This window comes from Sebastes fasciatus, chromosome 4 (assembly GCF_043250625.1).
Source record: "Sebastes fasciatus isolate fSebFas1 chromosome 4, fSebFas1.pri, whole genome shotgun sequence".
Taxonomy (NCBI): Eukaryota; Metazoa; Chordata; class Actinopteri; order Perciformes; family Sebastidae; genus Sebastes; species Sebastes fasciatus.
The window spans coordinates 34,024,981-34,039,719 of record NC_133798.1 but is presented as its reverse complement, the minus strand read 5'-3'; the positions used below and the strand labels follow the sequence as shown (position 1 = coordinate 34,039,719).

General features: G+C 40.2%; 1 protein-coding gene across 20 annotated transcripts in view; it reads left to right on the top strand.

The window, feature by feature from the left end:
• The window catches only part of LOC141766710 (pleckstrin homology domain-containing family A member 7-like), a 187,322-nt gene that overhangs the window by 98,631 nt on the left and 73,952 nt on the right, over nt 1-14,739 (top strand). For all 20 annotated transcript variants that reach the window (XM_074633786.1, XM_074633785.1, XM_074633788.1 and 17 more), the window contains one exon: nt 591-674. In XM_074633786.1, the coding sequence (XP_074489887.1) occupies nt 591-674 (84 nt within the window). The remainder of the gene's footprint in view (nt 1-590; nt 675-14,739) is intronic.

The following is a 14,739-nucleotide window of genomic DNA, read 5'->3' as shown; positions in this document are numbered from 1 at the left end:
AGTAACCTCTTTGTTCATTGACTTCAAAGCTGTTGAAACTTCAGTCAATATACCACTGCAGTCATTGTCAACTGTCTGCTGTGAAGCATTCAAGCTCCACATGCACACACACACACACACACACACACACACACACACACACACACACACACACACACACACACACACACACACGCTGCGACCCCGTGTTGTTTACCCTGTCAAAAGCTTTTACACTCCGGTTGAGGCTTAGAGTGACTGACTGAGTCTGTAACTGATGGAGGCCCCCGGCCGGCACACTGTCCAGCATTTTGTGCTGAGCCCAACGCTTTGGCTGTACAGGACGGTTTGGGTGGGGTTAGTGGGGTGGGGTCACATTCTACACTGGGCTGGGAAAGTCAGGGACGAAGGGCCCATCAGCGTGGAGAGGCTGAACAGAGCTTCCAAGCCCGCTACTCCTCCGGGGAATGATCGGCTTGTGTGTCCGCTGTACTTGTGAACACAGCGGGGGTGAAAATCCAGGGTGATACCCTCACACGCTGTTTGCAGTGCAGCCCAGGTTTCTAATTTTGTCTCCTGTCTCTCTCTCTCTCCTCCTTCTGTCACTTCAGTCATAACCAGAGGACCACGGCGTTTCGCCATCCTGTGAGCGGACAGATCTCTCCGGAGAACATGGATTTTATCCTGCAAGAACAGTGAGTGATTGAGTTTGTTACTTCTCTGCAGCCCCACAAACACAAACAGTAAATATACTGTTGAAATAGAAATAATGATTTGATGTCAGATGCTTTGTGATACATTGACTTTCTCCAGCTGTTGGTATTTTCATCTGTGAGTTATTTTATAGTGATGAAATGATGCTGAAAATGAAGCAAATCTGAAAGGATTTAAAGAAAACTCTTTCCTGCTCTTGTAGTTCTGACTGTTTGATGGTTTGTTATAGAGTTGTTTGTAGTTGCCTGACCTTCTATTTGACTGTGACTTTGAAAACATCTTACCCATGCCTTAAAGATATCATTTACATATTTTTTTCCCTTTAAGTTTACTTCTTTATTGAGTGGCAGCTTTCAAGAAAAGTTCAGGGTTGTTTTAAGTGAAGATGTGGGCCTTTTCATTTCACTGCTTTTTAAATAGAGAAGTGAAAGGAGAAAACTGAGCTTCAGAGGTGCTGGTAGTCAGATTTCTTTACCTTTTAGACAGAGCCAGGCTGGCTGTTTCCAGTCTTCAGGCTAACTAAGCTAAGCTCATTGGCTGCTGGCTGTAGCTGCATGATGAGGGAAGCAGGTTAGGGATTTCCGGCACAACTTCACCAACTTCTAAGGTGCATGGACAAACTGAAAAAAGTCTGAATAGGTCAAACTCCAGCAACGCCTGTAGTATGCAGAGCAACTTTGTTATCAGACCAACATGTTTAGGCTTGTGGCCTTCATCGGGTTAATGATTAGTGGACAGATATGAGAGTGGTGTTGATCTTCTCATCTGTCCCTCAGCAAGAAAGTGAATACTTGTATTTCCCAAAATGTCAAACTAGTCCTCTTGTCCTAAACTAGAGGGAACAGTGCAAGGTGCAAGGGTACAATGTTCGTAAGTATGTCCGTGAAGGAAGTATAACATATTCACAATTTATATTTTAACCTGAATTCAAGAACTTTGAACTACAAGAACTATTGTCATTATGCAACGCAATGTAACGAAATTGCAGTTGCGTCAACCTCCAATGGTGCATTATAATGAAATACTCCACACATATTTACAAGGAATAAATAAGGCACGAGCAATATAAGTACAAAAAATCTAAGCAATATGAGTAATACAATAACGATAAAATTAGGGCTGTCAGAGTGAAGATACCTGTATCATGTGAAACTAGAAAAACCTAAGGAATCCATTGGTACCACGTATTTCATATGTGAATGAAAATGGGTTCTATGGGTACCCACGAGTCTCCCCTTTACAGACATGCCCACTTTATGATAATCACATGCAGTTTTGGGGCAAGTCATAGTCAAGTCAGCACACTGACACACTGTTCTGACAGCTTGAGTTTGCCATGTTATGATTATGTTATATGTTTTATGCTAAATGCAGTACCTATGAGGGTTTCTGGACAATATTTGTCATAGTTTTGTGTTAATTGATTTCTGATAATAAATATATACATACATTTGCATAAAGCAGCATATTTGCCCACTCCCATGTTGATAAGAGTATTACATTCTTGACAAATCTTCCTTTAAGGTACATTTTGAACAAATAAAAAATGTGCGATTCATTTGTGATTAATCGCGATTAACTTTTGACAATCACGCGATTAATCACGATTAAATATCTTAAACGACAGCCCTAGATAAAATGCAACTAACAAGTGTGCAAGCAGCAGCAGCAGTAAAAGTCCAGTAAAGGTGCAGTGTGGCAGCACATCGGTCTCGTCAGACTGAGGAGATGTCTGAGTTCAGTAGTCCCACAGCTTTTAGAAAGAAGCTGAAGAAAGTCTTATTGTGTGTGCAACTCAAAAAGAACACAACTATTTGTCATGATGCTATTTTTTTTTGTTTGGATGATGCTTTATCATTTTTAAGAGACCTGGTAAGTGCATGTCTCTCTGGAATAAACAGGTCACAGTGCTTACTCACTCCTGCCTGTTTAGGAGACATCATACTCTGAGGGCTTTGTGTGGGCAGAGCTTTGCTGCCAGTGACTGAACCCAACACCGGACTTTCACTACAATAGAGACAATCTCTAAGGTCTCAGTTACAGTAGACGGGACACTCTCTTCTCTTGCTGCCCTAAATTGTGAATTTTGCATAAACACATCCTCTAGCTTGAATATAGAAGAAGACCGCTCCACTACAATCCAAAACAAGAAGAGAACGTTTGCACAGGGGGTTTGATTTGCTAGCAGGTGTGTTCCTTTGTCAGCCCCATAAGAAAAAAATAACTGTAAACCAGTTTTGGTGGAATAGAACTGAAATCACAGTGATTGACAGTGTTCCCATGTATTCAGTACTGTGGTCCGCCGTCTAGAAACAGACTGCAGCTCTGTATATTCCAGCCCCTTCTTCCATTTCTTTCAGCTATTCAAAAAGCTACCTGCATATACCCTCAGGGAGGCGAAGTTGAATTTGAATGTCAGCTTGCAGAATACATTTGGCGAGAGCATGAAAACACAATTGAATTCATTCCTTTGCAGCAGTCATGGTGCTATTGAACATTTGGCTATCGTTGCTGTAGGAATAGAAGGGTCAGAGTGCCGTGAAAATGGGTCTGATACAAAAATAACAGCGGCAACAAAATGGTGTATTTTTTCTGACCCTCACATTTTGGGTCTTAAAGCTGCGTACTGTTGTCAAAGTAAGATAATTTTTTAGGTTGTAGTTGATAAGAGGCATCATTATGTTGCCCGCTGTGGATCTGTCTAATCCTTTTGATGATACCATTAACCACAGCATTTCGTTTGATAAGTTGCTTTTAATATATTTGGTTACACCTTTTTTTTTTAACTCCTATCTTTTTGGTAGGACTCAAACTGTTCTTGCGTTTGGTTTCAAATCAAGCCCCCAAATGTTGACAAAGGGATCCCAAAAGGATCAATTTTAGGAAACGTGCATTTCTGTCCTTTGCATGAATACTATTTATGTTCCAACTCGGCTCCGACATGGTCATTTTTATGTTGATGATACCATCTTGTATACCTGTGGTTTGGTTTTATTCTGTCGTAAAACAAGCACTCAGATTCAAACCAACGTAAAGCACGGACTGACACACAGAAACACAAAACAAACTAAATGAAACAAACTGTAAACAACATATAAAAGTGTTATGAATAAAAGTGGTGCATGACACGGGTTAAAAACACCAAAAAGTTAACTTATTTCCTTAATGGTCCTGGTCTGCCATCAAATCATGACAACAACACTCATCATGACTGCTATATCTCTGCTACATTACTGACTGAAAATTGTGAAAGCAGATTGTAGTAGAATTGTATATTTTAAATGTTAAATGTATTCACCCATTGGCTCCACCACTAACCTGACCTGCTCAGGGTTACAGTCTGCTTTTGATGACCTCTTCCATTAATTCAACCAGTCATTACAGTGTATAGCTGGTATTGTTTTCACCTTGTGAGTATGTGTGTGGTATCATCATGGTAAAATGTGGTCCTGGAGACACCTACTGTAGCGGGAACTACCACACAGGAAGTTTTAAGTACTTTGCCAGGTGTTTATATTTCTGTCCGTCTGTCTGGACAGATTTTGTCACTGTGACAGTGTCACAACCGTGCAAGATGCAGTTACGAAACTTTACAGGTGTGTGGTTGAGATCAAAATGAAGTCAAAGTTTGAAGATAGGTGTGGTCAGAGCAATGGTGCCGGACGTAGGGGGGGTGGAAAGTGGGCAAAGGGCCCCCTCCACGCATAACGCCCCTGGTCTGATTTAGTTGTTGCAGCTGGTGTGATCCCATCACAAGATGGTCTCTAGTTTAAACGGGCGGGTGTGTGTGTGTGTGGGTGTGTGTGTGTGTGGATGTGTGACGCACGCCAACTTTTGTGTGTATGAAGTTTGGTGACCTCAGCAAAGCTGCACTTTCAGCTTCGCTCTTCTAAAACCTGAGGAAAGGTTTTATCAGCCAGAATAAGTCAAAACGTGTGCGTGGGTGTGCAGGACCTTGAAACACTGAACACGTACAGTATGTCCGCCGTGACCAAATAGCTCTTAATTCAAGAGGGTCAGACAGTGGAGGCTTTCATGTGACTCTCTCCTTCAACTTTTAACTTCACCTCCCGTCTGGATCTGAAACCCCACAGCTCCGTAAGTGGGGCTGGGGGGGACTGTGAGGAGTTCACCTTGAGCCGAGGGACCTGAGATCAGTGCTATCAACCTGCTGGCTTTGAATTTAAGGCCTGATGTCCTTCACTCAACCTCAGAGCTTCAGCTGACAGATAGTTAAAGGGCTCTGACCTGAAGTACTATTTCTGATTTGACTAAATTAAACTCCTCGACAAAACTTGTCATTCAATAGAGTGAATATGCTGAGTGCTCTTCAGGTTTAATGAATGAGTCTTCATCATTCATATTCATGAAGTTAATGTTCTTCACTACTATTTGGATAGAACTCACAGCTGTTAATGTTGATGTTGAAATATGGTTGCATTTTGAGTAATTAAACCTGCAGTAGGCATATTGATTTTGGCATCATTGGGCAAAAATTCCATAATCACCTTTCAGCATATTGTAATTCAAGTGTTCTGAGAGATAACTAGACTTCTGCACCTCCTCATGGCTCTGTTTTCAGGCTTTAAAAAAATCTAGTCCGTGACGGGAGACTTTGACCAATCACAGGTCATTACATAGAGAGAGCGTTCCTATTGGCTGTGCTCCGGCTGGTGGGCGGTGCTTGGTATTTCCCCAAGAGCTCGGGTCACAAACTTTCTCATTTTACAGCTAAACCGTACATTACAAGATGTTTCTGAACACATTTGAGGTGAGAAATAGTCAACATGATATTGATTCATATTTGATCAGCGCTGCCTAGTTTGACCGTTTGATCAGAGTCCGCGAGTGATTGACAGCTGCACAGAGACGGCAAGGCTCCAGCTCGGCTCTGATTGGTTGTTTTCCTCCGGTCTGTGAAATCTTGCAAAAGCCGTTAGGAGCCCTGGAGGACACTGAGGAACATGATTTTCTTTTTCAGATTACCTGTCTCATGAACTACTGTCAGGATATAGTGACCATTTTATTAAAATAACTTTTTAAATCATATTTCTACCCTCTGCTGCTTTAATACACTATTCAGCTATACGTCAGCTTAATAATGAAAATGTGACATGTATAAATGTCATGTGTATGTTGTACATGCTTTGCAGTATACCGGTAATTCCATCTCCACAGACTTCACAAATTAGCCTTTTGTTTTTTTCACTCAGGTTCATCTGGTACTTTGTCGGTTGAATTAATTTGCACATTAGTTTGTGATGTTGACGGGTTGGTCGAACTTTTCCCTCCACAGTCAAACAACTGAATTAGCTTCACCATTGTCTCTAAAACAGATGCTTGTGTAAACGCACCAACTCACATGCAGCGTTGTGGTTCTGGTTCTGACTATAAGAGCAATATTTAAATATCAAAAATTCAACAAATATTAAAAATGTATTTATTTAAATTGCTGTTTTGAAGGTGCTATTTTTATATGTTATATGTTAAAGGCCAATAATTAGTTACCTATTTCTCAAAACAGCAACCCTTTCAGTCAATCCCTGGACATTATTTCAATGCACATGTTCAGTCGTCAGTTTATTGTGGAAACAAAAGGCATCACCATGACCTTTGGATGTGATTTTGTCACATTTCTTGGGGGAATTAGCTGGTTTGTTTACTTGTAGCAATGGGGGGTTATTGTCTTGTTGCTTTTATTGCCTTGAATTAAAAGGTATTATCCGGTTCTCAGCAAATTAAAGTGTCAACGTAAAAAAAGGATTTTGGAAACAAATGACAAATTTTACTACTCAGCTTTCATAGGTGCATTTTTTTTCTGTCACAAGATTCACTTCTTTCATTATAGCTTCTACGACTTTGATTTAAAACCACATCTCTTGAAGAGACCCCCTCAAGGACTCTACGAAAGAGTTTCAATCTTTTCTACTCTAATCCCCCCCTCAGAGTTCAATTAAAGGAGGGTTTAGCTCTTGGTGAACAGTTAATCATATATATGTCCCCCTTTCCAAAGATACGATACTGGTTGTCTTTTCACATCTTAATTATTAGTGTCAAATATTTTTCACCTTGTCTTATAAAATATATTTATGCAGAGATCCTGGAACACTACCCATGTCATGTTGTAATTATTCCTGCACAAATTCTACTAATTCAGTCAAGAGCAATTAATAGGGCTTTTGTAGCTGCTAATGTAATGAAGAAACTCATTAAAATGTAATGAAGTTTCACTGCACTGGCTCCATTTCTAGCAGCCTATTTTCATTTCACATCCTGTTCATTTTTCTGTTTCTGTCTCCATCCCGTTCTTTTCCATTTCCTGTTCTCTCTATTCCCATCCTGTCTTTCTTCTGCCATTTTGCTTTCTCTTTCTTCTTCTTCTTCTTCTTCTTCTTCTTCTTCTTCTTCTTCTGTCTCAGGACTCTGCTTGTTTCATTTTCTCTCTTTCTCATTCCCTCTGTTCCTTTTTTATTTTTTATTTCGTCTCATCTTCTGTCTTTTTCCTTTGCCCCTTTTCACTCTTTTATCTCTTTTTCTTTTGTCCTTACACCTGCCTCTTGCTGTCTTTCTCTTTTGTATAATTTTGAAATTGTCAGACAATAAATGTGAACTTGTCACTTCAGAGAATTAATCAAGGACGGATGCAGTTGGAGACAAACAGCAGTTCTTACTTTAAAGACTTAAAAAAAATGATTAAAATACAACATTATGCAAATGAAATGCATGAAATGTGTATGATCGATGCTCAGATGTTATCATTTCTAATTTTGTGGCAGACTCCAGTGTGGCTGCCAACGAAGCAATACTAGCATATATATAATCTTTAGCATTTAAAGGGAAAATTCACCACCTTTTTTATGTGAATGTCCAATCAGTTCGTGCTATATTGACCCAGAAACTGAGTTCCCCTGTCAACGGAGCCGTGCCGACAGTGACTACATGTACCAGGATGCATTGCGTGCGAGCTTCTGATGCCCCGCTGCATTTCTTTGACCGTATACTCACAAATACGCACAAATAAATACGGCTGAATATCCGAGTCAGCCAAAAAACACTGTAAAAAATATATCATCCCCGTCCATACCATCCTCTGCACTCTTATTTTGGGATGCCATTTTCACTGTTGGAAACGTAAGTAGTTTGCAATGCTAGCGAAGAGAACAAGGAAGTTCTGTTTTTTTATTTGTATTTATTTTTTATTTATTTACACAATTTAATCTACAACAGGTTTAGGAGGAAGTTCTGTTTTTGAGCAGCATCTAGAGCCATGGATGTGTTATAGAACAGAGATGCTCACGAGTCATTTTTTGCAAGTCCAAGTCATTAGTGTTGTCACCATACTGGAATTTCTAACTTCAATACAATACCTTGAAAAATATCGATATTAATACCATTTTCAATAAATTTAAACAACATTTGGGGCATAATATTTTAGATTCGGGCCTTTCCAAGCCGACACTAGAGCTGCACTGACCCGCCGAGATTGAATGTGCTACCCGGAGGTGGAGATTAGAAATCCAAGCTGAAGTAGCCGGTATTTCTTCCGTGCATCCAACTACGTCACTGTCGCATCAAATGACGCCGCTGGATGCAGGAAGAACAACAGATTTTGCAGGAGAACTCAGCAATATAACGCGCACTGAGGAATGTATTGCTTCAATTATACATTTACCATCAATACTGATTTGACATGCACATAAAAGTTGAAGGATTTTCCCTTTAAAGTCTCTCTCAGTGAAGATATTCACATGTGGGCAGGAAGTGCATTTCCGTCAGCCTCTCCTGTCTGGCACTGAACACAGATACACACCTCCTTCTGTCTTTTATATCCTCCTGTTGGTCACTGAGCACCGACTATGTTCTCTATCTTATTTGTTTTTCTTCTATTTCTGCTTCACTCTCTTTCTTTACTGTCTTTTTTTCTCCTTGTCCCCCCCTCACTCCCCCTCATTGTATTTCTCTCTCTCTCTCTCCCTCATTTCAGTCCATCTCTCCATTCTAGACAAGGAGGAACCAGGTTACATTTTTCCTTGCTATGTTCTGATGGATCTGTCTTATTAGCAGCTGCGTAGGCGTGAAGCAGGCCTGTCCAAGCTGCTATGATAATGTGTCAGTGCAACACACACACACACACACAGCACTACAGCCATTAGTGTGTGTGTGTGTACATGTGTGGTTATGAAAATAGATGGTGAATTCTGCACAAGATGGAAGGAATCAGTGGTGCATGGAGGATGTGCACTTAGAAGCAGAGTACTTGCATTATTTTGTGTATTATTGCAGTGATACACTCGAGGACATTCTTTGCTGTGATTATGCAACGCAGAGATGAGTACCATCAGCAGCATCGAACTTCATACACGCAGTGAAGAACGTCCTCGAGGGGTAATACGTTATGGCTCTGGAAGATTAGTTAAACCAACACGTGAATACTGACTGAAAAAAAGTGCCAGAGGAAAATAAATATTGTTAACTAATCCCCTGGTCACTTGCAAAGCAACTCATAAATCAGAATTTATCAGACTGAAAATACGTGTCTATATTTAACTGGGTCCTATTATTATTTTATTTTTTATTATATAAAAATGTGTTCAAAGATGTTTAATGAAGATGTTGAAGCAACTGTCTCGGGGTACAAAATCAATGCTTCTTTTTAACTTCAACTTTTGGGCTGTCTTTTGGCCCTTTTCTAAAGTTGTCTTGGTTTTTGGTTAACAGAATCTTAAGATCACTCCCATGGCGTGGTTGTCTTTGTTTCATATAAGATACTTGGACCAAAAAAAGTTATCTGAGCTTGTTTTTTAAGAAGCCTAATTTTATCTTCAGTGTCTGTGACGTAAACCTCAAATGAACTTAAAGTGCCCTCGCAGAGTGGGGAGTTGGAAAAAAACAAAGTTTACGGCATAGTTACAGCACTGAGAATGTCGACATTTAAGAAAAATATTTTTCTGCAGATGAAAGTGACTTCAAAGTCGCTCATTATCATGATCATGGGTGACGATGACTTTCAATAACTGAGTTCTACACAAGTCAGTACCTGAAGGAATAGTTGACATTTTGTGAAATTTGCTTATTCGCGTTTATACAACTTTCATGTCTCTGTGTCAAATACAGATTTGGAGGCAGATGGCTATTAGCTTAGCTTAGCATAAAGGCTGTAATCGGCTAGCCTGGCTCTCACCAAAGTTCAGAGATGTGCCTCTCAGAACCTCTAAAGCTCACTAACAAGTATCTCATTTGTTTTGCTCGTACACAAACAGAAATGTGAAGACAACAATTTGTGATTTTAAGGGTATCGAAATTTCTCCAGTCAAACAGAACCTGCAATCGATCGTACTAATTTGTAGACTCCTGTGACATCATCTTCAATGCGACACTCGCTGAATCCTCTTAGGATGTTTGTGCAGGATGTCTTGCGTCGTGCAAGTGATGATTCTCTCTGACCAATCGATGGTCTGCGGTGTTTTAACTCCACCTCCTAGTATCGGCTCAGCTCGCTTGGAACCTCGACTGAAGTGATACCAAAAATAGTGGCAGGTGCTATCCGCAACTTTTGCTAATGGAAAACCAAAAAAGAGCGAGTCGAGTTGAGTAGAGGCGTGCCGTGCCATGCAGTGGAAATGCGTCAATAGAGGAATTATTTCATTTTTTCTTAAAATACAGAACTGTATCTAGAGTTTTAAGCATGTCAGGGTCCAGTATATTTGGGGCCATAAATCAGTTAAATAAGACAGAGATTGTTAGAGGCTGGTTCCTTTAATCACAGCACATCGGTGCCAATAACCATTCAGTCCAATGACCTTGTGTGTGTTATTGCTGTTGGGCTTCAGTTTAATACTTTTAATCGCCCGTCACCATAAAAAAAATCTCTTTCTCATCATCGTTGCTTGTGTAATTCCATTCAAAATGCTGTAATGATAATGTTAGTATCATGAGTTACATGTCTGGTTGTAAATGTTCAGTTCCTCTCATCTCATCTAATTACAATGTACCGCTCAAAACAAAGATTATGTAATTACCTTCAATGTATGTAGTACCCACCTTCTGTTTGCTGTGAACCCTAATTGTCCAATTACCATCGTACCACTGCTAACAACACGAGAGAAAGGATTTCAGCTGCTGCCCACGGCGCTATCCACTGTGGTTCTATTTAAGGCTTCTACCAGCCTGCATGAAGCTCTTGAGGGTTTCACTGAGGCCAGAGCTCTTTTGTAAACTTTTATATTCATCCAAGGATGCAGTTTTGGCTGAACTGAGCTGCTCTTTTTCAGCTTCACATTCACACACATTCGTACCTTTTTACTGCCGGCCGCTGAGTCTCTCAGCCAGAGCAGAGCTAACCTTTAGATTACCGCCACCCTGTCGACGCCACATGCTGGCACACAAGTTGCTGGAAGTTCACTGGTGCTCATACTCTGGTGTGTATATATCTGTCACCTCCAGCTCCGGCTCCGAGCTGCATCCGCCAGCCGTATTCTTTTATTTGATGTCAACGTCCGACTTTGATGGAGGAATCAGCTCACAGTCCCATCAAAGCAGAGTTGAAACTCCATCTGAGAGCGTTATTAGCAACAGGGTGCGGCGTGTACGCGTGTGTGTGTGTGTGGCGGCCGGCGTCAGCGGGCCTGCTCATCAGGGGTTATCGCGGATTAAAGTGGCTAAAGTGTCAGGACTTTACAGCTCCTAGGAGTGCCTTATCAGCTCTTATTTTGGCAGCAGGAGAGATAGAATAACTTCCTTGGCTGCTGCTGTCTGGGTCTCAGTATCCGTCTGCATCTGAAGTGTGTCTGAGTCTATTCGCACCACGTCCTTCTTCTTGTCATCAGCTCTAAGGTCATGGAAATCCTGGAAATATGTAGCGTGGAAACTAGTAGAATTTAAAGGTTGTGTTTTCCTGGATACGTTGAATTTAAATTTTTTCTTAAAGGTTCTCTATATTGTTGTAATCCGAGCTACTCTGTGCTTTGTTGACATAGGCGGGCCGGCCGTGCGTGCTTTTTAACAGTGGTGGCAGAAGTACTCGAGTACAAATAGCAAAATTACAGTGTTAAAATACTCTGTTACAAGTAAAAGTCCAGCATTCAAAATCTTACTTAAGTGAAAATACAAAATCAACATAAAAATATACTTTAAGTATGAAAAGTAAAAGTTCTTGTTATGTAGAAAGACCCACTACATAATAATATGATATTACTGGATTACAATAGTGATGCATTAAATGAGAACATCACTTTAATGTTACAGCTGGTAAAATCTGGGTTGATTTGAGCTACTTTAAATACTGCTAGGTAACTTAATCAATAATATCACATCATCATTTATTTATTTATTTATATTTTGTGTTAATCTGAATCTGCAAAGTAACTAAAGCTGTCAAATAAATGTAGTGCAGTAAAAAGTACAATATTTACCTGTGAGATGTAGTGGAGTATCAGTAAAAAGTAGCATCAAATCGATTTACTCAAGTAAATTCAAGTACCTGAAAATTTTATTTAAGTACAATTGAGTAAATGTACTACATTCAACCGCTGCCTTTTTGTGCATGTGAGCGTGCCCCACTGGCTAGCTCACGTCCGCTGCCACTGTCAGCTCTGTCAGCACTGTTGCCGTTGATAGCACCGTTAGCTGCGAGCCTCTTGCTCAGCCGTCGGTCGTCATGTTGAGAGCCGTTGAGAGGCAACGGATATGCTCTGAATTTCAAATTCAGCAGCTTTAATGTGTTCCCTTTAGGGCTGACTCGAAGCTTCGGCCATTGCCATGGTAATCAACCTCCAAATCAGTATTCATATGCTTAGTTTTTTGTTTTTTTTATATAAATATAAGTATGTAATAATAAAGTATAAATCCCAAAATAGCCCATGAAATAAGGAATAATCCCCCAAAGCTTCGGAAATTACTCACGGAAGCTTCAAAGCACTAAAAATTGGGTTCGGGATAACCCTTTCCCTTTAATTGTGTTATCCCATGGCTTTATCAATAATCCTAATAAAGGAAATTACCCAGACTTTTTAATTTACTGCTCAATGCTGTTGTACAACATGATATAAATCTCTCATCTCCAGTCGTCTGGGTTTCAAGATCAATTTTAGAGCAATATCCTATTTCTCTCATTAAGTTCCATATTGCCCATCCTATGGTAATTTTAAACTCTTCCATTTCACTGGTTGAATGTATCTGGGGAGTAAAACATTTTTTGTCAACTTGTTACTATTTGTTAACTATACTTGTCATTCTGAGGACAAATAGAAGCTTAGTTTTGCTGAAACAGAGCTTGCATGCGGGGTGAAAACTCACCCCTCTATAAATGGAGGTAAACAGAATTCCTGGCTGTCACTCGGCATGCCTTTCCCTTTGTCACATTTGTTTCTCTCAACTCTTCCCCCATTTTTTGCCCTTCCTGTCTGTCTTCATGTTCTCCAGAAGTGTTTTTTCTGTTCTCTGTCTTGTTCTCCACATAGTTTTTTTTTGTCTCTGACCCTTCCCCTGCTCATTGATATGGGATCTGGTGATTTAAGAGAAGCTACGCCAGCAATGTGATGAGTGAACACATGGTGCTTCACCAGGGGGGCAGCGTGGCAATGCTTTGCTTGACTGTTGCCATGGCAGCAGTGTGGAATGGAAACGGGGGGTGGAGGGGATACAGTTGGAATGTGTGGTCTCATTCGCTCTCATTTTGAGTAACCAAGACAGTCAGTAGATTTAAATTGGATTAATTAAGCTTCTTGCTTTTGTGATAATCTTACGGAGGGTACAGCAGTTAATAAATAAGAAGATTGATTTGAATCTCATGTTTGTGCTCAATATCTCAGGAAGGCCTGGAGGGGTTGTCTGCAACTTTGGCACAAACGTCCACCTGGACTCAAGGATGATTAGAATTTGGTGGTCAAAGGTCACTGTGACCTCACAAAACACATTTTTGGCCATAACTCAGAAGAGAATTCATATGCCAATTATGACAATTTCACGCAAATATCTAACAGGATAAAATGATGAAGTGATGACATTTTGGACAGACATGGATGTAAACTGCAACATGACTGGTTGGCGGAGGCGGTAATTCTAGTTTGACATTGTCATTAGAGGTCATTGATGGTGTTGTACATTATATTCACAGGTGTTTTTATTCTGCCCCCCTTCGTGAACGTAAATGGAACGGACAAAACTGTCTTCATTAGAATGTAGTCCAGTACGATACCACCTTTAAATATGACCTCAGTGATAAACATAAAATTGAATTTACACATTTCCGACAGAAAAACTGAACATTATAAACTTCGTAAAGGTAGAATTTGTGGCAGAGCTGCTGTTTTGAAAATGGGAGCAAAATGTTGAATTTTTTCCTTTAATCCACAAAAGTTTGACAGCTGTGGCGCTCAAATCAACACTGAAGTTTTTGAAATAAAAAATGGCAAAACAATTGACAAGCAAAACAAATATAAAGTATATATTCACTGAAAGACTCTGTTGCATGCAGCAGAAGACAATTTAGCCCCATCGGCATCATGGAGGAGGATCACACTGAATGATTTGTTAAGACAGAAGTGTCGGGGGGAAAAAAAGTTGTGGAAAATAGGGATGCAGTAGGAGGATTTTTTTTCGAGAACCGTTATTGCAATAATATTCCTTTGAAATGGAGACGCTGGCTGTCCACACCAACATCCAGTATTTAAAAGAAAGTTTTGTTTTGACTTAGAATTGGGGAGAAATTGGGTTCAACAATGTGTCAGTGCTGAAATAATCATCTCCAGTCTCTGTTTGAGGACAGAGTACCTGTGTTTTTCTCTCATGTAATTTAACATTTCTGAATATTTTGGTCTGCAGAATCCAAGCGGTGCGTTTAAATGTCAGCTGTGCCTGTGTGGGCTGCCAGAGAGTGTTGATTTTTGACATATTGTGCTGCAGCTGTATGTGTGTTTAGCTGTGCTGGTGGGGGTTTTAAAGTGTCTTACTTGTTCCTGTTGTCTTGTGAGAGGTATCATTAAAATGCAGGAAAAGCCTTGTGGTAAAATGTCAGAATCCTTCCGACAATTACTTTTCCTGTGTGAT